This window comes from Panthera pardus, unplaced genomic scaffold, assembly GCF_024362965.1.
Source record: "Panthera pardus isolate Hobbes unplaced genomic scaffold, ASM2436296v1 HiC_scaffold_8, whole genome shotgun sequence".
Lineage (NCBI taxonomy): Eukaryota > Metazoa > Chordata > Mammalia > Carnivora > Felidae > Panthera > Panthera pardus.
The window spans coordinates 24,884,034-24,911,786 of record NW_026527013.1 but is presented as its reverse complement, the minus strand read 5'-3'; the positions used below and the strand labels follow the sequence as shown (position 1 = coordinate 24,911,786).

At 35.8% G+C, this 27,753-nt stretch overlaps 1 protein-coding gene across 8 annotated transcripts in view; it reads left to right on the top strand.

The window, feature by feature from the left end:
• The window catches only part of TASOR (transcription activation suppressor), a 49,862-nt gene that overhangs the window by 20,733 nt on the left and 1,376 nt on the right, over nucleotides 1-27,753 (top strand). For 2 of the 8 annotated variants that reach the window (XM_053897761.1, XM_053897765.1), the window contains exons 12-23: nucleotides 8,106-8,178; nucleotides 8,283-8,354; nucleotides 9,762-10,463; nucleotides 13,979-14,385; nucleotides 15,736-15,877; nucleotides 17,145-17,204; nucleotides 20,652-21,463; nucleotides 23,566-23,688; nucleotides 24,472-24,631; nucleotides 25,411-25,519; nucleotides 27,006-27,184; nucleotides 27,351-27,515. In XM_053897761.1, coding sequence (XP_053753736.1) covers nucleotides 8,106-8,178; nucleotides 8,283-8,354; nucleotides 9,762-10,463; nucleotides 13,979-14,385; nucleotides 15,736-15,877; nucleotides 17,145-17,204; nucleotides 20,652-21,463; nucleotides 23,566-23,688; nucleotides 24,472-24,631; nucleotides 25,411-25,519; nucleotides 27,006-27,184; nucleotides 27,351-27,515 — 3,004 coding nt within the window. Of the gene's footprint in view, nucleotides 1-8,105; nucleotides 8,179-8,282; nucleotides 8,355-9,761; nucleotides 10,464-13,978; nucleotides 14,386-15,735; nucleotides 15,878-17,144; nucleotides 17,205-20,528; nucleotides 21,464-23,565; nucleotides 23,689-24,471; nucleotides 24,632-25,410; nucleotides 25,520-27,005; nucleotides 27,185-27,350; nucleotides 27,516-27,753 lie in introns of all 8 variants that reach the window. The other 6 variants (XM_053897759.1, XM_053897763.1, XM_053897762.1 and 3 more) reach the window with 4 other exon arrangements.

Below are 27,753 nucleotides of genomic sequence, written 5' to 3'. Positions count from 1 at the left end.
TGTGGTAAATGAATAAAATCTCTTCAGGATACATTCAGCCCTCTGGAACTTAAAACATAGGAACTAATCTGTGCTGTAACCTCTTGTTCCTCTTGTGTACCCACGTGGCACTCTCAGGGAGATAAGAAATTTAATTATCTTTTTGGATCAGAGCAGTTACTTAGATAATTGGCTCTAAAGTATGTGAGGAGTAAAATATTTCTGGGGGAAGTGAATGCAAACATTTCCCTATCTGTATATTTACTTTTTTGTGTATCAGAAGGCTAGTTTTGGAGGACCACAGAGAAATTAGGGAAATTTTATTTCCTCACAAGGAGATTTGTAATATAAGTAAAATTATATTGAGCTTTCTTTTGGTTGGTGATAAGTTAGTAATTCTTAAAACTAACTTAATATAAAGGAAAATGATATATGTCACTAAATTTGAACGTTATTTCTGATGTGAACACTCTTCTGTATATCTCCCAGTGTGACATGTACAAAAATTTTTTCTCTTGGGTATATATCTAGTATATTAGATTTATTATCGATAAGTAGAATCATTGAATCGTAATTCTACATGACTAGCTTTACAAGATAATGTCATATTGTTTTAAATATCTGTACCAATTAAAAAAATTATTTGTACCAATTTATATCCCTTACTACCAGCAAGTTCTCGTAAATTCACGGTTATTAGTATAGTCAGACTGTGGCATAATCTTGCCAGTATGGTTGGTATAAAATATATTGTACTGTGATTTTAGCCTGTATTTTCCTGAAATATGATGAGTTGATCATTCATTTATGAATGTATTTCTTTCCATATTCAGTTGCCTATTGTTTGCTTTGTGTTTTTATTTTATTATTTTTTTTTTACTATTTTATTTCTTAAAATTTTTTAAATGTTTATTTTTGAGAGAGAGAGAGAGAGAGAGCAAGCAGGGGAGGGGCAGAGAGAGAGGGAGACACAGAATCCAAAGCTGGCTCCAGGCTCTGAGCTGTCAGCACAGAACCTGATGTGGGGCTCCAACCCACAACCCTTGAGATCATGACCTGAGCCAAAGTCAGATGCTTAACTGACTGAGCCACCCAGGTGCCCCTGCCTTGTGTTTTCTTACTTATTAGAGGAATTTTTAATACATTTTTGGGTCCTAATACTGAGCTATGCGTGCTAGAATTTTTTTTTTCATAATCTATGCTTGCCTTTTCACTTTATTCCTGGTGTTTTTTGAAGAACAGATGTTCCTAACTTCAGTGTGTTTAAATTTATCTGCCTGAATGTTAAGCACTGTTTGTGACTTTAAGAAATCTTTCCTTACCCCCTAGATCTTACAGGTATTGCCCCTGTGTTTTCTTCTGAGTATGTTATGATTTTGCCTTTGGCACCTAGGTCTTTAAATAAATAAATAGGTTTTTGCTTGTTTTGTTTTTGTGTGATATAATATAGGAATCCAGTATTCATTTTTTTCCCCCAATATGAATACCAAATTGTTCCTGAAACATTTCTCCACCGAGAAGCCTTGATATGAGGTAGAGTCAACTGCCTCTTTTGGGAACTGTTTTGCTATTTGAGATGGAACTTTTTTTCAAATATTTAAATATCAGCTTTGCTTTTTTCTTTCTTTAATTTTTTTTTTTTTCATTTTAGAGAGAATCCTAAGCAGGCTCTGGGCTGATGTGGGATCCCATGACTCTGGGATCATGACATGAGCTGAAATCAGGAGTCTGTTGCTCAACTGAGTGAGCTACTTAGGCTCCCCTCAGCTTTGCTTTATGCAAAAAATGTTAGAATCAGCTTTTAAGGTGCCTCCCCCCCCCCCCCCCCAAAAAAAAAGCCCTATTGAGATTTTTTTAATCTATAGATGAAATTTGAGAGAATTGATGTGTTTTATGTTACTGTCTTATCCATGAACAGGATTATCTCTTTACTCTTTTAGGGTATTCTTTTAGTAGAGCTTTATAATTTTCTGGGTACATGTCTTGCTTATTTTTTGTTTGGTTTATCCCCAGCCATTTAATTGTTTTTGGTGTGATTGTAAACAGTATTTTCCATTTCAGTACATTTTCTGTTTGTTGTGTATATAAAAATGTAATTGATATTTATGTATTAATTATATGTTAGATCAGAGTATGAAATTTGAATAATTTATTTTTTGTACATTGTTTGAGATTGCTATATAGATTTTATTATCTGGAAGCAACATTAGTTTTTTTTCCTTTCTAGTCTTCAAGCTTTGTATTTCTCTTTCTTGTATTAGTATTACTGTGTAATCTAGGATCTCCAGTACAATGTTGAATAAAAGTGGTAGTTGGAGGCATTCTCTGGTCTTTGATTTTAAAAAGAACATGTCTAACATGAACCATTAGGTAGGAAGTTTGTAGTAGATTTTTCATAGATACCTTTATCAGTTTAAAAATTTCCTTCATTATTTTAACCACTATGGGTTTTGAATTTTTTTTAATGCTTTTTTCATTTTTTGTTGTTGTTTTTGTTTTTGGCTTTTATCAAGTTGGTAACAAGGTGTATTAGGGTTCTCCAGAGGAACAGAACTAATAGGATGTACATATATAGAAAGAGATTTATTATAAAGAATTGGCTCACACAGTTATGGAGCCCATAAAATTCCAAAATTTGCAGTCACCAAGCTGGAGAATCAGGAAAGCTTATGTGTTAAAGTCATCCAAAAATATTCTCAGAAACAGCCAGAATAGAGTTTGACCAAATATCTGGACACCCTGTGGCCCAGTCATGTTGACACACAAAATTAACTATCACATGTAATATTTATTCTGTAGACTTAGAAGATGAATTACATTTATCTTTTGCCAGTATTTAACTATGTTTGTATTGCTAGTTAAGAACACCAACTTCACTTTTTTTTTTTTTTTTTTTGTAATGTATGGTTTGATCTGTGAATGTTTTGTTGAAAAATTTTGTATCTGTGATAAGTTAGATTGACCAGCAATCTTGTTCTTGTCTAGTTTTTGTATCAAAGTTATACTAGTGGGCACCTGGATGGTTCAGTCAGTTAAATGTCCAACTTTTGATCTTGGCTCAGGTCATGATCTCCTGGTGAGATTGAGCCCTGCATCAAGGTCTACACTGACAGCACAGAGCCTGCTTGGAATTCTCTCTCCCTCTCTCTTTGCCCCTTCCCTGCTAGTGCACACACACACTTTCTCTCAAAATAAATAAAAACTTAAAAGTTACACTAGCTTCTCAGAATTGAGTTGAATAGTATTCCTCATTTTGTAAGAGATGTTTGTACATATGATTAGAATAATCTGTTCTTTGGATGTTGGCTAGCACTTAATTACAAAACTGCCTTCGTTTTTCTGGATGATTTTAAAGTACTGATTCAATTTAATAGTTAAACTTCTCAGGTTTTCTATTCTTATGTCAGTTTAGATATATTATGGTTTTGTTTGTTTTTTAGGAATTTGTCCATTTTTTCTATGTTTTTGAGTTTATTGCAATATAGTCATTTAAATAGTCTATTAATAGCTGCTGTGAGCATTATAATGTGATAATATTTTCATTATGCCTTCCCTTATTAGTCACTTTCACCAGGGGTTTGTGTGTTTTTTAATCTTAACCAAATTATGGTTTTAACCTTCTGTTATATCTTTGTTTTACTCTTTTCCTAATTTTAGCTGTTCTATTAATTTCAACTTTTGGGAGGTTCATTTTATTTCTGCTTTCTTAAGTTGGAAAAATGGTCAATGCAAGTACTCTTTTAGTTGCATTCCACAACTTTTAATATGTAGGATTTTCATTATCATTCAGTTCTAAGTACTTTTTAGTTTTCATTATGATTTTCTATTTTGATACGTGATGTAGAGGATTGTTTTTAAATTTCCAAATATATAAGAATACTTTTGTCTTTTTTTTTCCCCATTTAATTGTTATAATCAAAACAGGTGGTGATTATTTGAAATGTATTGATACTTGATCTAAAGCCAACTTTGTGGTCAATTTTTGAACATGCCCTGTAGATGCTCTGTAGATTTGCCAAAAAAAGTGTATTCTTTGTTAGATTCTGGGTACACAATTCTGGGTTGACAGCTATTTCCTCTTAGTGCTTTGACTATATTACAATATCTTCTGGCTTCTATTTTTGTTGAGAGGTCAGTTCTTAGTCTAATTATTGTTCCTATGTAGGTCGTCATTTTTTTCTGGTTGCTTTTTTAATCTTTGTCTTTGGTGTTTTTCAACTCTATATCTAGGTATAGATTTCTTATTTATCCACCTTGGTATAATTTGATATCTGGATTTATAGATGCATTTCTATAATACAGTCATTATCTTTCTGATTATACTTCTCCTTCATTCTTTGTAGACTTTTTTTCTAGGAACCTAGAGCATCCTATGTCAGGTCTTTTCATTATGTTCTTGATGTCTGTGAACTTCTCTTGTGTTTTACATCTACTTGTTTCTCTGCTTCATTCTGAGTGATTTCATCATAGTTACCCTCTAGTTTACAAATTCTGTCTTTAGCTGTGTCTGGTTTGTTATTTAATCCATTCGTTGAGTTTCCAATTTCACATAATACTTTTGATTTCTTAAAAGTTGTATTTGCTTATTTTTAAGACCTGCCTGGTCGTTTTTTTTTTCTTTTTAAATAGATTCTTGTTAATATTTTTTAGAAATACTTATTGAGGACATGGAGGTTCTATTCTGATATTCAGGAGGTATATTGAAATAAGCTTCATTTTAGCCATTTCTATTTTTATTATTATTTTTTAGAGAGAATGTGAGTGAGGGAGAGGGACAGAGAGAATCTTAAGCAGGCTTCATACTCAGCGTGGAGCCCAACATGGGGCTCGATCCCGCGGCCCTGGGATCATGACATGAGCCAAAATCAAGAGTTGGATGCTCAACTGACTGATGTTTGTTTATTTATTTTGAGAGAGAGGGTGTGAGCAGGAGAGAGGCAGAGAGGGAGAGAGAGAATCTTAAACAGGCTCCATGCTCAACACAGAGCCCAACACGGGGCTCAATCCCACAACCACAAGATCACAATTTGAGCCTATATCAAGAACCAGATGCTCAACCAACTGAGTCACCCAGGTGCCCCATGCCTAGCCATTTTTAAGTGTATACCTTTTCAGTGATGTTTAGTAGATTCACAGTGTTGTGTAGCCATCATCACTATCCAATTTCAGAACATTTTTATCACCCTAGAAAGAAAAGAAACCTCATACCTGGTAACCATATATTCTGTATTTTTTCCTCCTCCAATCCCACTATGAATCTACTTCTGTCCTTATGGATTTGTCTATTCCAGACATTTTATATAAATGGAATCATGCAGTATGTGGCCTTTAGTGCATTGCTTCTTTCACTCAGCATAATTAAAAAAAATTTTTTTTAATGTTTATTTATTTTTGAGAGAGTTGAGCAGGGGAGGGGGAGAGAGAGAGGAAGACACAGAATCCGAAGCAGGCTCCAGGCTCTGAGCTGTCAGCACAGAGCCCGACGTAGGGCTTGAACCCATGCGCAACGAGATCATGACCCGAGCTGAAGTCGGGGATGCTTAACCAACTGAGACACCCAAGCACCCCTCACTCAACGTAATGTTTTTAAGGCTCATCCATGTTGTAGCATGTCAGTACTTCATTCCTTTTTATGGCTGAACAGTATTTCATTGTATGGATAATACCACATTTTGTCAATTGTTTCTATTCTTTGTTATGAATAAGCTGCTATGAACATCTGTGTACCAATTTTTATGTGAATGTTTTCAGTTCTATCAGTTATTTCTTTAAGCATCTCATACCTGTGTTATATATTACATTTGTTATTCCACTTTGAAGCCCTTGGCCGTTTGAATCTCTTGTTTCTGCTAAATCTCACTTAGGGTAGCTTATTTCCTCCTAGGTTGTGAGCTTGATGTTTTATATTATTAACACACTTTTGTTTGTTTGTTTGTGTGTTTGTGTGTTTTTAAAGATTTTCTTTTTAGGTAATCTCCACATCCAACATAGGGCTCGAACTCACAACCCTGAGATCAAGAGTCACATGCTCCACCGACTGAGACATCCAGGCGCCCCAACACATTTTTGTTTTTGTACCATGTTACCTTTAATATTTATATGGAAAGTCAAAATAGTAGAATTGAGTAATAAAAATTAATGACTGGGTTAATATTGTTTTCTGAGGGGAAGAAAACAATAAGGTGTAATCGAGGTAGTAGGAGAACCTAGTTAACAGGTGTTTGCTTTCCTATAGCATTTAAAGTATTTCTTGGAGCTAAAGGGCAAAAATACTACTGTTAGGGCCTCTGTCTGCTTGAGTGGTGTTGCTGGGTATAGAGTGCCTGTGCTCCATGAGACTCTGGGGACATTGAAGCCCCTTAAAAGACAAGGAGGGTCTTTATGCCACAGAGCCAATGGAATTTTTAAAAACCTGGTACTTGGAGTGGGGTGAGACATTAAAAAGAATGGTTCTCCTTAGTTACCACAAAACATGAAAATCTTACTCATGCTTCCCAGCTTCCTGTTCTGACAAACCCGGAGTTGGGTAAAATGTTAACAGAAATATATAGGATGTATAAAACATTTTTGGACAAAAGTGGTTGAATCTGAAACAAAAATTTTGCAGGTACATTTTCCACCTTACTTTTGGCTATTCAAACGGTATTTTTATTTTTTATTTTATTTAAAAAACATTTTTTTTGAAGTTTATTTATTTATTTTGAGAGAGACTCAGACAGTGCAAGTGGGGGAGTGACAGAGAAAGAGAAGGAGCGAGAAAATCCCAAGCAGGCTCTGTGCTGTCAGGCAGGGCTCCAACTTAGGAAACTGTGAGATCATGACCTGAGTTGAAACCAAGAGTCGGTCACTTAAATCGACTGAGCCACCCAAGCTCCCCTAAGCCACTGTTTTATTAAATGTAAATTGATAGCAGTTACTTTTTGTCCTTTAAATTTGCGTTCTTACACAGACTGTTTACTGGAATAGTTACAAATTTACAATACAAATTTAGGTAGCACACATTTCCTTTCAGAGCCCGGAGTTCGTTTGTGTGCAACTGTCATGCTTAATTCTTCCTTTACTTCCCCTTTCTTTAAAATGTATTGTGAACAATTACAATAGCTCCTGAAGTTTCTTTGCATTACATTGTTTTCTTCCCCCTCCTGCACAGTGCTGTTGAGTTTTTGTTGTTTTTTGAACTCCCGTTCAAAAGGATATATTCTTGAGGGTATTCCTGGCTAACTTGGCATCCTTGTCTTTTTACAAATGAGCCAGTGATCTTTTCTTCTAGATTTGTGTGTTTGTCATAATCTGTCATTACCCTTTTCCCAGTCATAAGTACTCTGATGCCTGCAAACTGTTCATCAATTATAATTCTGCCTTTGTTCATGATGTTGCCTCTATTGAAATGTTCTTCCCATAATCTCAGGCTCTTGGCAATATTCCCATCCTTCAACATCCAACTTAAGTATGCTCTTGGCATCTCTTCTAACCATAAATAAATTATAGTTTTTCTCTGTTGTTTTATAAATCTTTTCGAGAACTTTTCTATCTTGACTAATTATTGACATTTCTTGTGTTACTCTCTCCATCCAATTATAAATTACTCTCAAGGCTCTTGTGTTGCTTATCTTTGAAGTTACTTCTGGCAAGGGAAATTGACTTAGATGTGAAATGTGTTCTTTATGTGAAAACATTAGATTATAGCAACACATTTCATTTGAGGTTAGCCTGTAGTCACAGAAAGGCAATGTTTGTGCTGTAGTTGTTTTATACCCCCAACATCCAACACACTGCCTTGGCAACTAATAATAGGTCTTTTGAATTGCTGAGGAAGATATTTGAAGTCTTTAGTTTGGTCCTTGCATTTTAACTTCAAGGAAAAATCAGCAAGTTGGTTTCACAGTTAATTAGAGGAATTCTTTCAGTAGTAATTTCTTGTTTTCATTCTGAGAACTAAGTAATTTTTATTCGATTGGAATTCTGTTAATCAGAGAGTAGAGCTTTTAATTTAGTAGAATTATTTTTCCTAAAGAAAGATGATCAATAACTTATTGTTTTCTTTATAATTAGTAGAAATTGCTATGTCTTTGCCTTATGAGTAATAATAAAACAGATGCAACTTGTTCCCTCTTCCAAAAATGCAGGTTCTTGTTAAACCTTTGGGAGACCGAGGATACCTATTTCTTCTCTCTCCTTGTCAAATGGTTTCTCCATATGGTAGGTGATCTCTTTAATTTTTACAGTTCTTTCTAAAATTTTTAGTTAAAACATATTGCTAATCAATTTGGCTTCTGGTTTTTTTGTTTTTTTTTTTTTTTTAGAACATCAGACTGCCAAGTCTCGAGTCCTGCATGCTTTATTTCTATTTCAAGAACCTAGAGGCATAGTTACTTGTAAGTTCTTTGAGTATCTAAATCTAGTTACTTATAGATACTTACATTTTATTGAAATTTTCCAAATATTTTGTTTCTTACATTTTGGGAAATACTGGGAATATTAAGAGGTCTTAGCAAAATAAAACACATTATATATGACATGGGTTTTTTTTTTTAACTATTAAAAATTATTTGGTTGTTATCAGTATTTTCACTAAATAAACATGGGCTGTAATTATTAAAATACCACAGCTTAGATTTTTGGGTTTTATATTTTTATCTTAGTTCAATTTTGCATCCAGATTTTAGTAACAATAAAAGAATCATGTGCTAGGTTAAATTTATGCCATTTAAAATTATAAAAGCTTTTCACACTGATTTTTTTTTTTTTTTTTTTTTAATTGAACTTAGTTAACATACAGTATAGTCTTGGCTTCAGGATTAGTAGAACCCAGGGATTCATCTCTTAAATATGACACACAGTGCTCATCCCAAAAAGTGCCCTCCTTAATGCCCATCACCCCTTTAGCCCATTTCTCCACCAACCTCCCCTCCAGCAGCCCTCAGTTTGTTCTATTTTTCACACTGAGGTTAGAGAAAATTTGCTATTCACTGTTTCTAAGAACATACTTAAATGCTATATTAAGGTAAAAGTCCCACTAATGGGTTTCACTGTTAGATTAAGAATGTCATTTTCTTTTCTTTTCTTTTCTTTTCTTTTCTTTTCTTTTCTTTTCTTTTTTTAAAACGTTTATTTATTTTTGAGAGAGAGAGAGACAGCGTGAACAGGGGAGGGGCAGAGAGAGGAGGAAGATACAGAATCTGAAGCAGGCTCCAGGTTCTAAGCTGTCAGCACAGAGCCTGATGCGGGGCTCAAAACCATGAACTGTGAGATCATGACCTGAGCCAAAGTCAGACGTTCAACTGACTGAGCCATCCAGGCGCCCCAAGAATGACATTTTCAATTGTAGCCACTTGGTGCCTGCATATCTGCTTATGGGGGTAGAACATTTATGTGTAGTTAAAGTTGTTACAGTATAGCAGGAAAGAGTGACATTGCTATCGGTTGCAGGACTCTTGCTAGGAGCCTCATATCTTGCCCTGCTTCTTTATTTCTCCTTACATTTTGCTTGCCATCAGTTGAATTGCCTAGGGACAATGGGAAATGAAGAAGATCTTCAATGAGTGGGTTTTTCCCTTTACAGATATGTTCTGCAATTTTGTTTTAGTTTTAATTTCTTATTGGCCTGTTTTTAGAAGCACGCTATTCATCTATTTCTGTATTACATATATGTACTAGGGTACATGCTTCTAGTTTGGTTCATCATTAATGTATGAATGAATGCATTTCTCTGACAACATATAGATCTGTATTTGATTAATTTATTGCTTGCTAACATAGTTTGCTTTTTTGTTTGTTTACAGCACAAAAAGGTTCAACTAATGCAGCACCACAGAAGAGACATGAGAGCATGACAGATGTATTAAAAATAACTCAGTTTTTACAGTTTGCTTTGATTCAGTGTCGAAAGGAATTCAAAAATATGAATACTATAAATTTTCATTCTGTTGTTGAAAAGTATGTAAATGAATTTTTTAAGCGAGGTTTTGGTTCAGGTAAACGAGAGTTTATCATGTTTCCATACGATTCACGATTAGATGATAAAAAATTCTTATACTCAGCTCCAAAAAATAAATCCCATATTGATAATTGTTTGCATGCCTATATTTTTCGGCCTGAAATGTATCAGTTACCAATTTGTAAATTAAAAGAGCTTTTTGAAGAAAATAGAAAACTTCAACAGTTCAGTCCACTTTCAGATTATGAAGGCCAAGAAGAAGAAATGAATGGTACAAAAATGAAATTTGGAAAACGAAATAACTCAAGGGGTGAAACTATTATACCTAGAAAGCACAAGTCCTCTCATTCTTTGGATTATGATAAGGATAGAGTCAAAGAATTGATTAATTTAATTCAGTGTAGGAAAAAAAATGTGGGTGGGGACTCAGACACAGAAGATATGAGAAGCAAAACTGTCTTGAAGAGGAAGCTTGAGGATCTACCTGAAAATATGAGAAAGCTCGCCAAAACCAGTAATTTATCTGAAAATTGCCATCTATATGAAGGTAAAAATATCAGGTTGCTTTTATATAGTATAAAAATAACAACCAAAACTAAAGTAGTTCTGTCCTTTCCCCTAGTACAGGGGTCTGCAAATTACAGCCTGAGAGCCAATCCAGCCTGTCCCCTGTTTTTGGAAAGAAAGTTTCAATGGACTACAACCACGCTTATTTATGTGTATATGGCTGCTTTCACGCTATAATGGCAGAGTTGAGACAGAGACTGCTTGGCCCATGAACCCTAAAATATTTATTGTCTGGTTCTTTACAAAAAATATTTGCCAACTACTGCCTTAGGACATCAGGTTTCTGAATTGTGTAGCTTAGGCCGATAGGAGGAAAATAAAGTATGCGTAGCTCTTATTCTATTAATTGGAGTTCTTGTCCTTTTATATCCCTTTAATTGTATAATTGGAAAAGTACATTGAATATTGGGTTCTTTTAGCATGTTGCTTAATGAAAGGAACCTTCTGAGCTTTAAAATTAAGTTTCTTTGATGCATACACATTTTTTTTCCACTCCAGGAGCCTAGTAATATGTTTGGCTTCTCTTTTTTTTTTTTTATATTTTTCTTTATTTTGTTTTAGTTGACAGTAAAAGACAGAAATGAGAGACCCTAAACTGTGTGTTTCAGTATTGCAAGTAATATAAAACATTTTTCATCTAGAATTTTAAGATCTTTGCTAAAGTAAGCATGAAATGTGTTCCTTGCGTTCAGACACCTTTGAATTTTGCAATGCTGCTGCTGTTCTTATTGATTATGGCAGATCTCAGTATTCCATTCCTGTTGCTTACTAAGCTGTTTTACTTGTATGTGTTCGCATTCAGTGGGTCTCAGAACTAATTTGAATCAATGTCTTTATTGTACTATTCTTCTAGCAATCTGTGTTTGTATCCTCAGTTACTTTTTACTTACCTGCTTTCCTTAAATTCTTCTCTTCCTGCACATATGGTAGCCACTAGCCACGTGTTGTTATTTAAGTTTAAGTCGAAATGAAGTAAGAATTCATTTCATGCTTTATACTTGATATATTTCATCAGCCATACCACCATATTGAAATAGCACAGATAGAGGACATTTCCATCATTGCATAAAGTTTTTTTTAGCCAGTGCTGTTGTTTTCAGTCTTTCAAGTGTTCTTTCTTCACTTGACTTGTGTTCTTTTTCTTTCCAACATTTTCATCTTATTCTTACCTTTGGCTGGCTTTCCTAGCATCTGTCACTCATTTCAGTATCATCTTCCAGTCTTAGCTTCTGTATTTGTCTTTCAAAGCTTTTTTTATAGGCTGGCATGTCCAGCCTGAATAACCATGATTCCCACTCTTTTTTCACATGTTCTTTGATTAGGGCTCATCTCTCTCCTCAGAATACGTCATGGTCAGCAGTTTACTTCTCTTTCTTTCTTCATGTATGAAGCATCTTTGATTTATCTCAAGCCTCATATCTTTGCTTGATCCCTCCTTAGCTTTCTGGCTCTTTTCCTTGAAGGTTTTCATTTCCTTTAGCTTACGCTGTGCTGAACCTGTTGACATTTAGTGATCTGCACTCATACTGTTGACCTGTATCTTGAAAATTAAGTGCTTACTATGTGCCAGGTGCTTTACATTCATGGACTCATTCAGTTCTTGAGTGGTAGACATTATTATTCTTATTTTTCAGATGAGGAAACCATCTCAGAGAAGTTAAATAATTTTCCCTAAAGTTACATAGTTCACTAATCCATGTTTAATCCATAACTTACTTGTGACTGACTTTAAAACATTGTTCCTAAACTTGACTGTGTTTCCTAGCACTGAGCACATAATGGTCAAGATACTTAAATTTCAGTACTGTTTTAGCTGTTAATTGACTAATTTTGTTAAAAATGTAAAAAAAATAGTTGTGGGTGATAGGCTTTATCAATAATAAAATGGTGGGAATGCCATGCTAATTATAATAACTTGAAGGAGAAGCAGGGCAGGGGAGAAGGGAGAAGAGATAGGTTAAACTGGAACAAGCGACAGTCAGACTTGTATTTCTAGGTGTTCCTCATTTGTGTTTCTTTTTAGTCATTTTGATTTTTTAATTTTTGATTTCCGAAAGTAGAGATTTAAAGGTTGGATTCTAACTTTTAAAATACCCTCACCTTGATTTGATGGTGAATCCACTCATTTAATAAGAGGTAATCTCCGGGGCGCCTGGGTGGCGCAGTCGGTTAAGCGTCCGACTTCAGCCAGGTCACGATCTCGCGGTCCGTGAGTTCGAGCCCCGCGTCGGGCTCTGGGCTGATGGCTCGGAGCCTGGAGCCTGTTTCCGATTCTGTGTCTCCCTCTCTCTCTGCCCCTCCCCCGTTCATGCTCTGTCTCTCTCTGTCCCAAAAATAAATTTAAAAAAAAAAAAAAAAAAAAAAAAAAATAAGAGGTAATCTCCTAACCTCCCTACCCTCTTTCACATTAACTTTTTGAGGTATGATTTATGTATAATGTACCCATTTAAGTGTACAGTTTAAAGATGAGTTTTGATAGCTATGTACCACCACTCCAATATATAGAACATTTCCATCACTCCCACATGTTGCCTTGTATTCCTTTGTAATCTCACCCCTCCCTACCACTGAAATGCTTTCTGTCTCTATATAATAGTTTTCCTACTTCTATAATTTTATAATTTCATATATTTAGAATCATACAGTATATACTATATTATTTCTAACTTTTTTTTTGGTACATTATATATACTATGGTACACTATATATACTCTGTCTGCCTAAATTGGAAATCATGACATCTACTCAGGCTTTACCCTCCTTTAGCATTAAAAGCATGGGACTTTTGAACATCTATTCCTTTTGCAGGCTTTAAATATAATGGTTGTGCAGATTACCCAGATTTATATCTGCTTGGAACCATGTCTTAACATGTTTTCTCTCATATTGCTTTTTGTTCTTAGTGCAGGTTTGGTGTAGATTTCTTCAGGATGATTTTGTAGCTTTGTTATGAAATTAAGTAATCTAGTCGTTCAAAATAAGGTTTTAGATTATAAGAATATCAGTCATTATCTTAAAGACAAAATCTAGTAGGTATAGTCCTGGTTTGTTTTTTAGTAGATTTAAATGTAACCTGCATATCTTCCTAACATTTTGCAAAATTACAAGTATACAAATATTTTATATAGTTTTCAAGTCACTTGATAGACTTTGGGGTTTTGGTAATAGAGTTTAAGGTGAATACAGTACAGGTATTAATATATATTATTCATACTACCAGCATGTCTGAGCTCATTTCTCCATTAATACAGTTTTCAAATTATGAAAATAAGCTTTCATTTATGGGAAATTTTAGTTTTGTGCAAAATTTTAGAACCTGTCATATCTGTAAAGAAAGGGATGGATATTCTTATACAGTCTAAGCCAGTGGTTTGATTGAATTCCTGCCCACAAATGTCTTATGATAATTTTTAAATATACTTGACTTTTTAAATTTTTATGCTACCATTCCAAACTTAACTTTGAAAGATGGTTTTTCTTTCTCTTTCCCTTCAGAGTCTCTGCAGCCTATTGGCTCTCTTGGGCATGATGCTGATTTGAGACCTCAGCAGCAAGATACCTCTAACTCCGGTGTTGCTGACATCCATCGGCTGTTTAACTGGCTATCAGAAACACTAGCAAATGCACGTCATTCTGATGCATCCTTGACAGACACAGTCAACAAAGCCTTAGGATTGAACACTGATGATGCCTATGAAGAGTTGAGACAAAAGCATGAGTATGAGTTGAACTCTCCCGCAGATAAGAAAGAATATGAGCAGCCTACTTGTGCAAAAATTGAAAATGTGCATTTTAAGGGTACTCAGAGCCCATTGTTAGAAATTGATACATCATTGTTAAAGTATCCTGTTGCTGTTTCTACCAGTGAAGTAGGCACTGACCATAAACTACATTTGAAAGAAGTAAGCATATGTCTTTTGATTACCTTTGTTGCTTTTGTGAATGTGTGTCTGAAAGAGGATGTAGTTGTGTTTCAATGTTTTTTTTCCCCGTTTCAAAAAGAAATTACACATTTACAATGAAAGTATCCAGGATAGTATTTCTAAGTTATCCTTGTTACAGAGGGATAAATGTAGATGTAGTTGTTTTCCTTCCTGCTTAGACAATCATGTATATAGGCTTATATATAAAGTTGAATCCTCAAAAGATTAGTTTTCTACTGGCAGTACCAGAATCCGAAAGTGAGGCAGATGAGGTGACCACAGCCTGTACATCAGTGTCACAAACAAGACTAGGTACTTTGTATTTTTCATGCAAATAGGAATGGAAAGTGAGTGTCCTTTAGGATTACCTCTGAAGTGACTCAGCATTGCTTGACAGGACATCCAGTTTGTTTATGATACAGGCTTAGAGAGTACTGATCTCTAGCTGAGAAGTAACCTTATCTCCTCCAAGAAGGGGTTGTATCTCTGGGGAATAATAATAATAGGATAGGACCATGTTCCTACTGGCTTATTTCTAATTTCCTCTTTCCTCCTGTATTTCTTCCCTGTCTTTGAATAAAAGTTGTATGCATGTCCCCAGGCTTTCTCCATGCAGTTTTAGGATATTTTTTTTTTTTTTTTAAGAGGAGGTTGATGGCAGGAGACCACTTGGGGAAGTATGTAACTTATGTAACTTAAATTCTTAACATTGCTTGACATATTTAATACTCTAAATCAGGTCAATGGCAGCATCAGCCCATTGCCTGTTTTTGTAACTAAATTTTTTTGTGGAATACAGCCATGCTCATGTGCTTAGGTATTGCCTCTGGCTGCTTTTGCACTACAGTGGCAGAGCTGAGTATCTGGCCCACAAGGCCTAAAATATTTGGTGCTTTACCAAAGAAGCTTACCAACCTCTGCTCTAAATCAACATCAAATTATGTTTTGAGGGAAAAAATTATGTTTAAATTTAAGACTAGAGAGTTACAACTTTGTCATGTTGATCTTACTCATTTGTAATGTTTAGATTGAAGCTTGTGGATTTGCTATTAAAAAATGTTTAGATTGAAGCTTGTGGATTTGCTATTAAAAAATGTTTAGATTGAAGCTTGTGGATTTGCTATTAAAAAATAGTTGTTTAGGGGCGCACTGCCTGGCTCAGTTGGTGGAGCATGCAACTCTTGATCTTGAGTTGCGAGTTCAAGCCCCACGTTGGGCGTGGAGCCTATTTTAAAAAAGAGAGAGAGAAAGAAAGAAAAAATAGTTGTTTATTCTTGACATAAAAATTAATTGAAAAGAAAGCTATTGAATATGTACTCTAATTTTTAGGATCCAAATTTAATTAGCATGAATAATTTTGAAGATTGCAGTTTGTGTCCCACTGTTCCCATTGAACATGGATTCCGCAGACAATCTAAGTCAAATGATGTTGAAGAGACTGAAATACATTGGAAACTGATTCCAATTACAGGTAAGAACAAGTATACTGAGACTTAGGTTTGCTTGGTTTTACTTAGGGACCAGTTTCCTGATGGGTTTCATCTTTTCTAGATTCCATTCTTGGGTCACTAGGTGGTTCATCTTACTTGGCTCTGACATCTTGGTATCTTATTTTGAACAATGTAATTGTTCATTATTGAGTGTTGCTGTTTTTGGTCAGTATCAGCAAGTATGTGCAAAACAGCCTATAAAATCAGAAGGATTTAAAACATACTTACTCTTCCTATGGAGTTGTTAGTATGCAGACTTCCAAATGAAAATTGTTGACAGAAATGGAGTTTCTGATAAGGTGAGCTAGTGACAGAGATGAAATGATGGTCTTTGGGGTAGCGGATTAAATACTATCTTCTCAAATTATTAGAGCAGACTTCACTGTAACAAGCTATCATCTGAGAAGTGGGCATGTTGAGGTTCATCTGTTTGAAAGAAATTTCTTAATATTAGATTATCCTAGAGAAATTAGGTCATTGTAGAGAATGGCCTAAAATTATCAAATGCAAAAATCCCTAGAAAGCTTATTGAACCATGTAGGTTAGCAAATGTTGAAAGATCATTTTGCAGTATTCTAATTTCTCTGTGCAAACACATGCATATATACACACATATATACATACTCTTAATATTCCAAGTTCTTACTCATCTTTGTAAGCTAAGCATTTTTGGAAATATTCCCAGGGCACATCTTTTCCATTCCTAGACCTTTATATAAACTTTAAAAAGAAAAAACAAATAACTTTTTGCTAAAAAGTAAGTAGACTGGCTTGTGACCCAGAAGCTACTAAGGCCTCCAAGGACTCTGAGAAGAATTTCTAAAACTTGATGAGTTTCCATGGGCTTTAGCACATTCTCTACTTAGTACCTTACCAGAGGGGGCAAGAGCCTCAGGAGTGATGGTAGAGAGGTAGCTGATACTTAGGAGCTGGAGATATCGGCTTGAGTAGGAGGAACAATAAGAAAGTAGGCAGTTCAAGATGATTATCCTAACCATTCCTCATTTAGGCACCTTCATAGTTGATGTTCAGAGCCATTTGAAGGCACAGCATCTAGGTGTTGATATTCTATCATCACCTGAACGGAAAGGGAAACACCTTGCTATTTCTGAATGACCCTTCTGGATTATTTTAGGCAAAAGGTGGAATACTTGGATTTGTTAGCATTTGGGGTTGTCTGAAAGGTGCTTAATAGGTATCACCAATATCTGAAGAGAGTCTACAAATCTAATGGATGCTTTCCCTCAGGAGGGAATGCAAGAAGCCCAGAAGACCAGCTGGGGAAACATGGTGAGAAACAGACACCAGGTGAGAAGGCTCCCTTTGCTTTTCTTCCCAATGTGCCCTTCTTCAGAATTGCTACTTGCATTTCTGGTTCTCCATCAATAGGGCATCATATTAAGTTCTGTTAATGACAGAAAATTTGGACAATCTCATATTTGCATTTAAATCATTTGATTTGTATCAAATATTCTTATACAAAGAATGTGTTCAAAGAAGTCACTGAATCATTCTTAGAGGTTAAGTTTTCTTCACCTACAGTGTGATTCTATCTGATAGGACGACTTCAGAAGACTGGAATATTTTTCTTAATCTGTTCCTGCAGAATATCCTGTGAGAAGCAGTCTTCAAGTTTCTTTAAGTTTAAAAACTACTAGGATTAAGACATTTATCTTTTAGGTACATTATTCCTAATCTTGAATTTTTTGACCCAGTTCTTCTTCTAATTATTTAAATAAGACAGTGTAATTAAGAGATTAGGAAACTTTGGGATTCCAGAAACAGTTACAGATGTTGCTGATTAGCTAGTTGCCATTGGTTCCTAGAAGACCTATTCTTTTGTCTGAGATCAGTCAATTGAACATCTCTGCAGATGGGCATAGGCATTGTTTTCTTGCTTTCAGTTTGGTGGTCGGACTTTTTTGTTTCCATTTCGTTGTGTCTTACTCTTTCAGAAATCTTCAGTGGTGGTTTGTTTTTTTGTTTTTGTTTTTTCTTAATTTTGAAGAAAAGCCAAGTGACTTTTAATTTTAGTAGATCTTTATGGTTTTCCTCTCTTTGGGATTAGAAAAAGATTGAATAGTTTTCTTCAAGGACGTCTTTGTCCTAGGAAAAGATGACCCCAAAAAGCAAAACAGGAATAACAGATCTATGACATAAAGTGCATAAATCTTTAGTGCACAGCTCGATGGATTGTTACATGTGCATACACTTATGTTACCTGTATCCAAATTGAGATGTAGACCATTTCCAGCACCCCAGGTTTTCTTTTGTATGCTTCCAGTCAGTACTCTCCCTGACCCAACAGTAACCACTAATCCGATTTCTTTCACAATAGATTATTTTTACCTGTTCTTAATTAAGGTAAATGGAACCTACACATGTCCTGTTTTGTTTTTGGCTCTTTCACTCAACATTATGTCTGGAATTCATCTATTTTCTATCTGTCAGTAATTCTTTCTTATTAGAAGCAGCAGGGCATCTTGTTTATGCTTCACCATGCTCCCTCAGCATCTGCAGTCCTCTTATTTGGCATACCCATCTTTATATTTTGTGTTTAATAGTGTAAATACCTGAATGATGCTGCCTTTAGAGAACTCACTACTCACACTTAAAATCCTGCATTGCTTGAATGTCAGTAGAAAACATGCATTATTCTTGATATCTGTGTGTTTTTCTTTTAAATCATTTACTGATGAAGACATTTTTTAAAATAATAAAGTCAGTGTTAGTAATTAGAATCATATAGGGGAAATTTGTGCAAAATAGAATTAGGTGATGATAATTTGCATTTTTAAGCAGGGTTTGTTTAGAGGGGTTTTTTTCTTAATATTTATTTTTGAGGGGGGTGTGAGCACATGTGCACAGAGGAGGGGCAGAGAGGGAGGGAGACAGAGTATCTGAAGCAAGCTCCGTGCTGACAGCAGAGAACTTGATGTGGGGCTTGAACTCATGAACCACAAGATCATGACCTGAGCCAAGGTTGGACGCTTAAACTGACTGAGCCACTAAGGGGACCTTAGAGTTGTTGTTGTTGTTATTGTTGTTGTTTTAAAGTTTATTTATTTATTTTTGAGAGAGAGCATGCATAAACAGGGGAGGGGCAGAGAGAGAGGGAGGGAGACACAGAATCTGAAGCAGGCTCCAGGCTCTGAGCTGTCAGCACAGAAGCTGAACAGCTTGAAGCTTGTGCTTCACAGCACAAGCACGTGAAGCTTGAACCCACGAACTGCGAGATCGTGACCTGCTCCAAAGTCAGACGCTTAACCAACTGAGCTACCCAGGCGCCCCTAAAGCTCTGTTCCACTTTAGAAAAAAATTCCTTTTATCCATAGCCCTTCAAGTGTAAGCTTATTGGTTTGAACTACAGCTGTACATTTTGGGAAGCAGGTTATTTCACTTGAAATAATACATAATCAGAAATTTAAAAATTATAGGTAGTCTTCTGCAACCCGTTTGTTATGTAAGATAGAATTTAAAATGTATTTTGTGTGTGTACTAAACCCCATGTTGCAAATTTAAGAAGGATGTTTTGTATTCCTGAGTTATTTTATGGAACTTGAATTTTCTGGTTTCCAGTTTCATATAGTTTTCTTATCTTGGTGCATTGGTTATTTTGTTCCCCTTCTACCTATAGACCTGTTGTGGTCTTGCTGACAGGTGTCTGTGCAGTAGTTAATGGGTGGAGTGGCTCATGGTAAATACCAAGATTGGTGGAAAAATGTCACAAGCTGACAGCTGCTGATGCTGTTAAAGCCCTTAGAAAAGTGTGAATATGAGGAAACCCAAACTGAATGTGTGTGGAGAGGGCATGCAGCCACACCTAGGTGCAAACTTGAATAGGGAATTCACTATATCTTTAAAGTACCGTGGTTTTGAAGACTACACTTGTGCCTGCACTTCTTCGTATGGAGGTACCATTTTGTAGACTACAACAGCAATTTGTTGGGGAATATTTGCTAAGATCTAAGAAAATTAAAAATAAAATTGTATAATATCATCTAGGCAAAGATTGTTTTTTCTTTTCCTAAAAATATTATTACTATAAATTGCTGTTAAACATATTTTCCCCTTTTAAAAAAGGACTTAGGGTGTCTGTTTTGAACTGTAGTTTTAAAACCATATTGTGTTTTGAATTTAGAATTTCTGGGGAAAAAAGTATAATCTGTGGATTGTGCTGGTTGTCAAAAGTCAGAGTTATGGTTCCATTAAAATCAGTAGTTAGCTGAATGACCTCTTCATCTCAAGAGTGTAACTGTTAATGCAGATATGAAATATGTCCTCTTCCATATTCTTGAGCCTTTCTTTTCCTGATCCGAGAAGCAGAAATAAGCAAATGACTTAATTTGTATTGTTGCCAGTTCCAAACTGGCATTTGTTCAAACACTTCAAAAGGAATCAAGGAAAATAACATCCAAACTTGTCACTCTAGCTACCTAAATCCAAAGACCAGCCATAGATAGGGCACTTAGAAAATAGGGTTCACATCATTATTTGAGATTCTTATTCTACATTCCAGTACGTAATTAATTCTAAGTATATGCTTTGATCTGACATTCCTATTTATGAGTTTGTGTTTTCAGGTGTTATTTTTTTGGATTGCTGTTATAATAATGAACTCTTCCTATATAGGTATGAAATCACCAGAAGAACAACTGGTGTGTCTGCAACCACAGGAGGCCTTTCCTAACGACCCCCGGGTAATAAGTAGACAGAGAAGTTCTGATTACCAGTTTCCATCCTCTCCATTTACAGACACACTAAAGGGCACCACTGAGGATGACGTGTTGACAGGTCAGGTGGTGACAGTGGAGGAGCAGTGTGTGCCAGCAGCAGAGCCACCAACAATGAGTGAAACCACAGAGAGGACAGTGTTAGGAGAGTACAGTCTCTTTTCTAGGAAGATAGAAGAGATTTTGAAGCAAAAGAATGTTTCATATGTCAGTAGAATTTCCACACCTATTTTTTCAACACAAGAGAAGATGAAACGGCTTTCTGAGTTCATATATTCTAAGACTTCCAAAGCTGGTGTACAGGAGTTTGTAGATGGCTTGCATGAGAAACTAAATACTATTATTATCAAAGCATCAGCCAAGGGTGGGAATTTGCCACCAGTCAGTCCTAATGATTCTGGTACTAAGATAGCATTGAATCCTCTGGGAAAGCCTGTCATCCCAATTTCCTCAAGTGACTTCAACAATAAACAGCTCCTTGAGCCACTTTGTAGTGATCCTTTGAAAGACACCAACTCCAGTGAGCAGCATTCCTCTTCATCTTTGGGTTTAACCGAAGTAGAAGTGAACCAGCCACACCATGCCACAGAGCTAATGGTGACTTCTGACCATACTGTACCTGGTGATATTGTCCGGGAACCAGTAGAAAAAGAAACAACAAAATCGCCCAGTGATGTAAACATTTCTGCCCAACCAGCTCTTTCAAATTTTATAAGCCAGTTAGAACCTGAAGTATTTAACAGTTTGGTTAAAATCATGAAAGATGTCCAGAAAAATACTGTGAAATTTTATATTCATGAAGAAGAAGAGAGTGTGCTCTGTAAAGAAATAAAGGTAACTAAATGAGAAGGTAATAGTAATGCTATATAAACTTGTCTTGTTGGGTCTAATGCCTATAAAATGGATTGTTTTTGTTTTTAAATGTTGATGATATACTTTCTTACATAATTTAATACAGACTGAAATAAAAAACTAGTAAGTTCAATTAAATTTAGAGCCTGTGATCTAAGTATCTTAGGATTAACATCTTGTTTTATTGGGTGGTATTGAAGACCATTTGTATGCACACTGCAAATACCTTTAAACTCTTGATTCAGAGATTTTAAATGCTTTGTACTTGGGTTTTTAATGAAGGGGAGGGAAAGATACAGAGAAGTAGAGGAAGCTATCAGTGTTTACCTCTTACGGGTTTTTTTTATCAATCAGATAGAAAAAACTGTCCAGGGATGACCTAATCATTATATATGTAATCTTTTGGCATTTTCTTGATACCCTGGTCATGTCAGGATTCCTCATAGCCTTTTTGATCAAAAAACATGATGATCCTGAAAGATTCCCCAATCATGAAAGATTCCTCACTGCAAGGTGTATTTTTTTTTCTACTGAAGCTACAGAGTAAGACTAGTGTTTCAAGTATGTGATTTTTAAAAACATTTGCGTGTGTCTGTGCAGATGCATAAGTATGTAACATTTGTAACGATAGGTAAATTATAACACAGTAACAATTATATCAGTGTTTTCATATTAATTAGCATTCACTAAATTACAGGATTTCAATTCCTTAAGGGAATACCATAGGTTTTAAAATAAATGCCTCCTCCCATTTATGGAATTTACTTACCATGATGAGTTTCTGTTTGTTTTGTTAGAGGAAGCAGAAAGGACTATAAATAAGGGCCTTGTAGCCTACAGTGGCCCAGAAACTCTGTGCTGCTGATATGTCCTGAGCCGTTGTCAGTTTGGGGATCTCTTTGATGTCAGCATGTTTCATGTAGTGCAGCCATAAGAACATGAATGGCATGGAAATGAAGAGGGAGGAAGAGTGCTCAGTGTGATTTCTTGGAAAGATGAGATCCGACTGTTCAACCGTCTTACCTAAAATGAACTTGCTTTTAAAACTTCTTACTGTAAAAAGACCAAAAATTATAAGCTGGTCTGTCAGACAGTAATTTACTTTTTCATTACCTGACTGTAAGCTGTTCCGAGATCTGCCCAGAAGCTTTAATTAATAATCTAATAATACAGAAGACGCTGCTTTATTTAGTTTAGGGCTACACAAAAACATCCTCTTTGGGGGTGACACCTGTAGACCGTTCTTAACAGAGCAGTAGACTGGTTGTGAGGCAAGCTGGGTTTAGATTTAATGGCTATCTAACCAGCCTTGCCAATCTTGAGAAAATTAATCTGCTCCTGTATCTGTGAAAAGAGGAATGTGACCTAGGACCCTGCAGTTTACCTCAGACTTCAGGATTCCACCAGCAAGCAAAGAGCAAAGGAAATTGCCTGTACTACCACCATGTGTCCTTTGAAAGGTAGTACCATGTCACCAACATGGAGGGAGGTATTAATTAGATGGGAGGGTCTATTTCGGCTGGAGGTATAAACTTGACAGACATGGCTAACTAGTATGTGAATGCCATCGTATACGCTGAAGCTCTGTATGAATGACTTTGGGACTGTTGTGAATTAAATGAGCTACAGTGAGAAAAGTGCTTTATAACTAAAGGAGTATACTGGCAACCTTGCTGCAAATAGCCAAGGGCTTGCCTTAAATGGAGTGGAAAACGGGAGTGAGGGAGTGGTTGATGATTGGACTCTGGGTTGCCCAGAATAAGTAATGGAACTGGATTAAGAACCTGGCTAATCCATTGTTCTTATGGCTCTTTCTATTACCCACCATTGACATTTACTTAGTTTTCACTGCATAGCATTGTAACATTGTGACTGGCCACTTAAACTCTGAGCTATAGGTTGTTTATAAGAAGAGTGGACTTGATGATCTCTAGGGTCCCTAGAGTATAAGGTCATCATTGCTAGTGTTCGAACAGTAGTTACACTTGCCAGTTTATCTTGCATTTGTAGTGTTAAATGGATATTTGCAAAAAAAAAAAAAAAAAAAAACTTCTTAATGTTGATTTAGTTTTTTTCTTTAACAGGAATATCTTATCAAATTAGGCAATACAGAATGTCATCCAGAACAGTTTTTGGAAAGAAGATCAAAATTAGATAAACTATTGATTATTATTCAGAATGAAGACATTGCAGGTTTCATTCACAAGGTAGAATATTAAGTCAAATTCACTATTATTTTGGCTATAAAAACTCCCTTATTTTAAAATCTTACTGCCTTTGAGACTAAAGCTGTTTGTTTTTAAAATATCCTTGTAAGGTCTGAAAAGAGAGAAAACTTCAAGGTTGGTAGATTTAGGGCTTGAGACCTAAATGATCCTTCTGTGAATCAGTTTGTGATCAAGTTTGTACCTTTGCAAAATTTTAAATTGCGGCATGTCCCATACCCTCCCTGTCACTCATCAAGACTAGGAATACTGACTCCTTGAATGTCAGTGGGTCTGTTCACTCTCTTTACATTGTCATTTTCATTCGTATGTCCCAGGTAAAACCTGTTTGTACCCTCTCTCTGCCACATCATTTCCCCTTTCCGTTGCATTTGGAGGAACCCCACCCAGTCTTCTGAGCTTGTCTCAAGTCCTACTACCCTTTGAAGGCTTTCCTGACTGTTCCAGTACCGTAGGCTCTTGCCCTCTGAATTCTGCCTGCACTCACAGGGCCAGACAGGTTGGCCTATATCATTCTGTTTCCAAGTCCGTTTGTAGGTACCTTTTCTTTAGAGCATTCTGTTTACGGTATTCACCGAGTACATAAATGTTGATTTATGTATTTGAACATGTTGGGAATATTATTTTTGTGCTTGGCTTTCCAGAAGCAACACACTAATATATATGAGCTGTAGTGCATTTTGTTAGACTTTTCCTGTAGGTCACTTCACACTTGAGTCTTAACCATTTCATTTTTTATTTGTTTTTGTTTTGGGATTTAAATAGGTACCTGGCTTGGTGACTTTAAAGAAGCTCCCTTGTGTTAGTTTTGCTGGTGTTGATAGTCTGGATGATGTTAAAAATCATACATATAATGAATTATTTGTATCTGGAGGTTTTATCGTGTCTGATGAATCCATTCTAAATCCAGAAGTTATCACAATTGGTAAGATTTGTGCATTCTTTCGAGCATGAACTTCTGTCTTTTCTAGGTTTTTCTGATTAATGACTCATGCTTTTGTGTTTTGTTTTTAAGTTTATTTATTTTGAGAGAGCTAGAGCGCATACGAGCAGTGGAGGGGCAGAGGGAGAGAGAGAATGAGAATGAATATCCCAAGCAGGCTCCACACTGTCAGTGCAGAGCCCGACGCAGGGCTCTATCCCACAAACTGAGATCATGACCTAAGCTGAAACCAAGAGTCGGACATTTAACTGACTGAGCGACCCAGGCACCTCAGTGACTCATGCTTTTTAAATGTATTGTCCATTCTGCCAATCACAGATAACTAATACATTTTCATTGTTTTCTTGAGGTTTTATTGCCTCAAATTTCTTTTCTCTTAGTCTTTGCAAATAATTTCCTCTAAATCTGGTATAAAGCAAGGCTACCTGCTCCTACTGCATTTGTATCACTTCTGCTTGGTTATTGTTATCATCCTGTTTTTTTTTTTTATGTAGATGTTCTTAAATCTAAGAGTATGTATAGATCTGTCTCCCTCAGAGGGAAAAAAGTGGGGGGCAACACTACATAGGAAAGTAGACATTTATGGAAACCAATTTGACAATAAATTTCATATATTTTTAAAAAACAAAGTAAATTAAAATAAAAAACAAAAAAGGAAAGTAGACATTTCTGTATAATGTCAACAAAAATTTCTTCCATAATTCAGTTGTGGATTGACTATTATTTATTGAATTTAAGATGAACTTTGTTATCTCTAACAGAAAACCTTAAAAATTTTTTGACATTCCTCGAAGAACTTAGTACTCCAGAAGGAAAATGGCAATGGAAAGTCCACTGTAAATTTCAGAAAAAACTAAAGGAATTGGGCAGGTAAGATTTGAAAAATAACTGTATAATGGTTGCTGATTTAAAATTTTATTTTTCTGTGTTTATAGATTATCATCGATGCTGTTCAGTTTTCACAGGTATCTTTAGCCAGCCATAAGGGAATGTAGATATAATTCTAGCCTATTTGGAAGTAGTATTCTTATTTAGGTAGAGTTTTTCTTAAGTTGAAGTTCTAGTTATGTATATAGGTAAAATGGTTTTCATCTTTGCCAGTTGGGGATTTAGAATAATCAAGAGGGAATAGTCTGCATTTTTTTTTTTTTTTTTTTTACCAAACTGTATATGCCAACTAGGTCAGACTCTTTCCCAACTGAGGACTAATTTAGGCAGCTAATCTAGTGACGTGCATACATACTGAGACAAGGATTAATCCCGACATAAGGAGATTTGTGATTAGAACATTCATTTATGGAAATAGGTGATTTCTAGCATACCCAGTGGTCCTTAGAACACTAGTCAGCTTGAGAGGCTTCACAAATGATAGAGGAGTTTTGGATACTGTATCTTCCTACTAGAGAGTCCATATAGTATATTTACATAATTAGGGATCTGAGAGACTAAGACTTCTGTTCTACAGGGGTGCTGGCGTGGCTCATTTGGTGAATTGTCCGACTCTTGATATTGGCTCAGGTTGTGATCTAAACGGTCGTGAGATGGAACCCCATGTCTGGTTCCTCGCTGAGTGTGGAACCTGCTTGGGATTCTGTCTGCCCCTCCCCCACTCACACTTTTTCTCTCAAAATTAAAAAAAAAAAAAACACCACATTTTGTCAGCCAGCATTTCTGAAACAGACTACAAAACACTTTTTTTATACCCTAATACCTTCTAATCCCATGGTACACTTAAGAAGGAAATTCAGGCTTAAATAACTGAAAAGTAACTTTTTGTAGTTACTTTTTTTTCACTCTTTTGAAACTTGTTTTATCTTCAAATCATGTGAAATAGGTATCAGTGAAGCCTTACTTTTGTATACCAGATAACAGTGAGGCGCACAGGTGTAACTTTGGTACAAAGTTAGTACCTTTATCTTCCTGACAGTAGTCAGTAATTTCTACCACTTGTTGCCTTGTGCTTGGAGGTGTAGAAACAGCTTAGACCCATGTATTTTTTTGAAGGAGATATTTATATATATTTTTTGTCCTTCTGTGTCCTTCATTCAAGTTCTAAATTAGTAAAGTTAAAGGGAACTGTTGTTTTTTATTAAGTAAAACAACTGAGATTTTTTAGCCTAAGCTGAATAGCCGGCTCTCAGGCTTTTACACCCATAGAAAGCCCCTGGACTTACATGTGGGTTGCACATTTCCTGCTCCCCTCTCTCCCCTAGGAGAAACCCATTCACTAGGCACTGAACTAAGCAGTGCAGTTGTCATTAGTTGCCTCAATTGAGAAATTATGGTTTTAATTTGAAGCAAAAATTTCCATACTGTAGAAATGCAGATCCAGATATTGAACTATTTAATTTCACAGATTGAATGCTAAAGCTCTAAGTCTGTTGACGCTTCTGAATGTCTATCAGAAGAAGCACCTGGTTGAAATTCTGTCGTACCACAATTGTGATTCACAAACTCGAAATGCACCAGAATTGGATTGCCTCATCAGACTTCAGGCTCAGAACGTACAGCAAAGACACATAGTCTTTTTAACAGGTAAAGAGCGCCCTTAAGCTTCCTATTGTGAATGTAGGTGTGGATGCAAGGATTTTCTGGGCCTGTGGTAGGTGTTGAGCACTTTTATGGGGATTGGGGGTAGGCACCATCATTTGTCCATGTATAGTTTCAAGTGTTTTATACTAGAAACTTGTTTTTAATTTAGAAAAGAATATCAAGATGATTTCCAGTTATACAGATAATGGAATAGTGGTTGCAACTACTGAAGACTTTATGCAAAACTTTAAAAATCTTGTGGGCTATCACAACTCAATCACAGAAGAAAACCTTCCACTGCTTGGTGCTAATGAGAATCTTGAGTCGCAGTCAGGTAACTTTTCAGTAGTTTTCCTTTTCTTTAAGGCAGACAGAAAAAGAGGAACGGTTTTGTTTCATTTTCATATAACGAAATGCCTGTCCTGAAACTACTCACCCTCAGTGTTAATAGCTTCAGGGAAAGTGTTTCAAGGCACCTATGATTTTTATACTTAGCATCCACAAAATCTGCTCATTTATACTGTAATCACTACAAGCTGTTAAGAGTTACTGTGTTGCATACTATAGAGTAG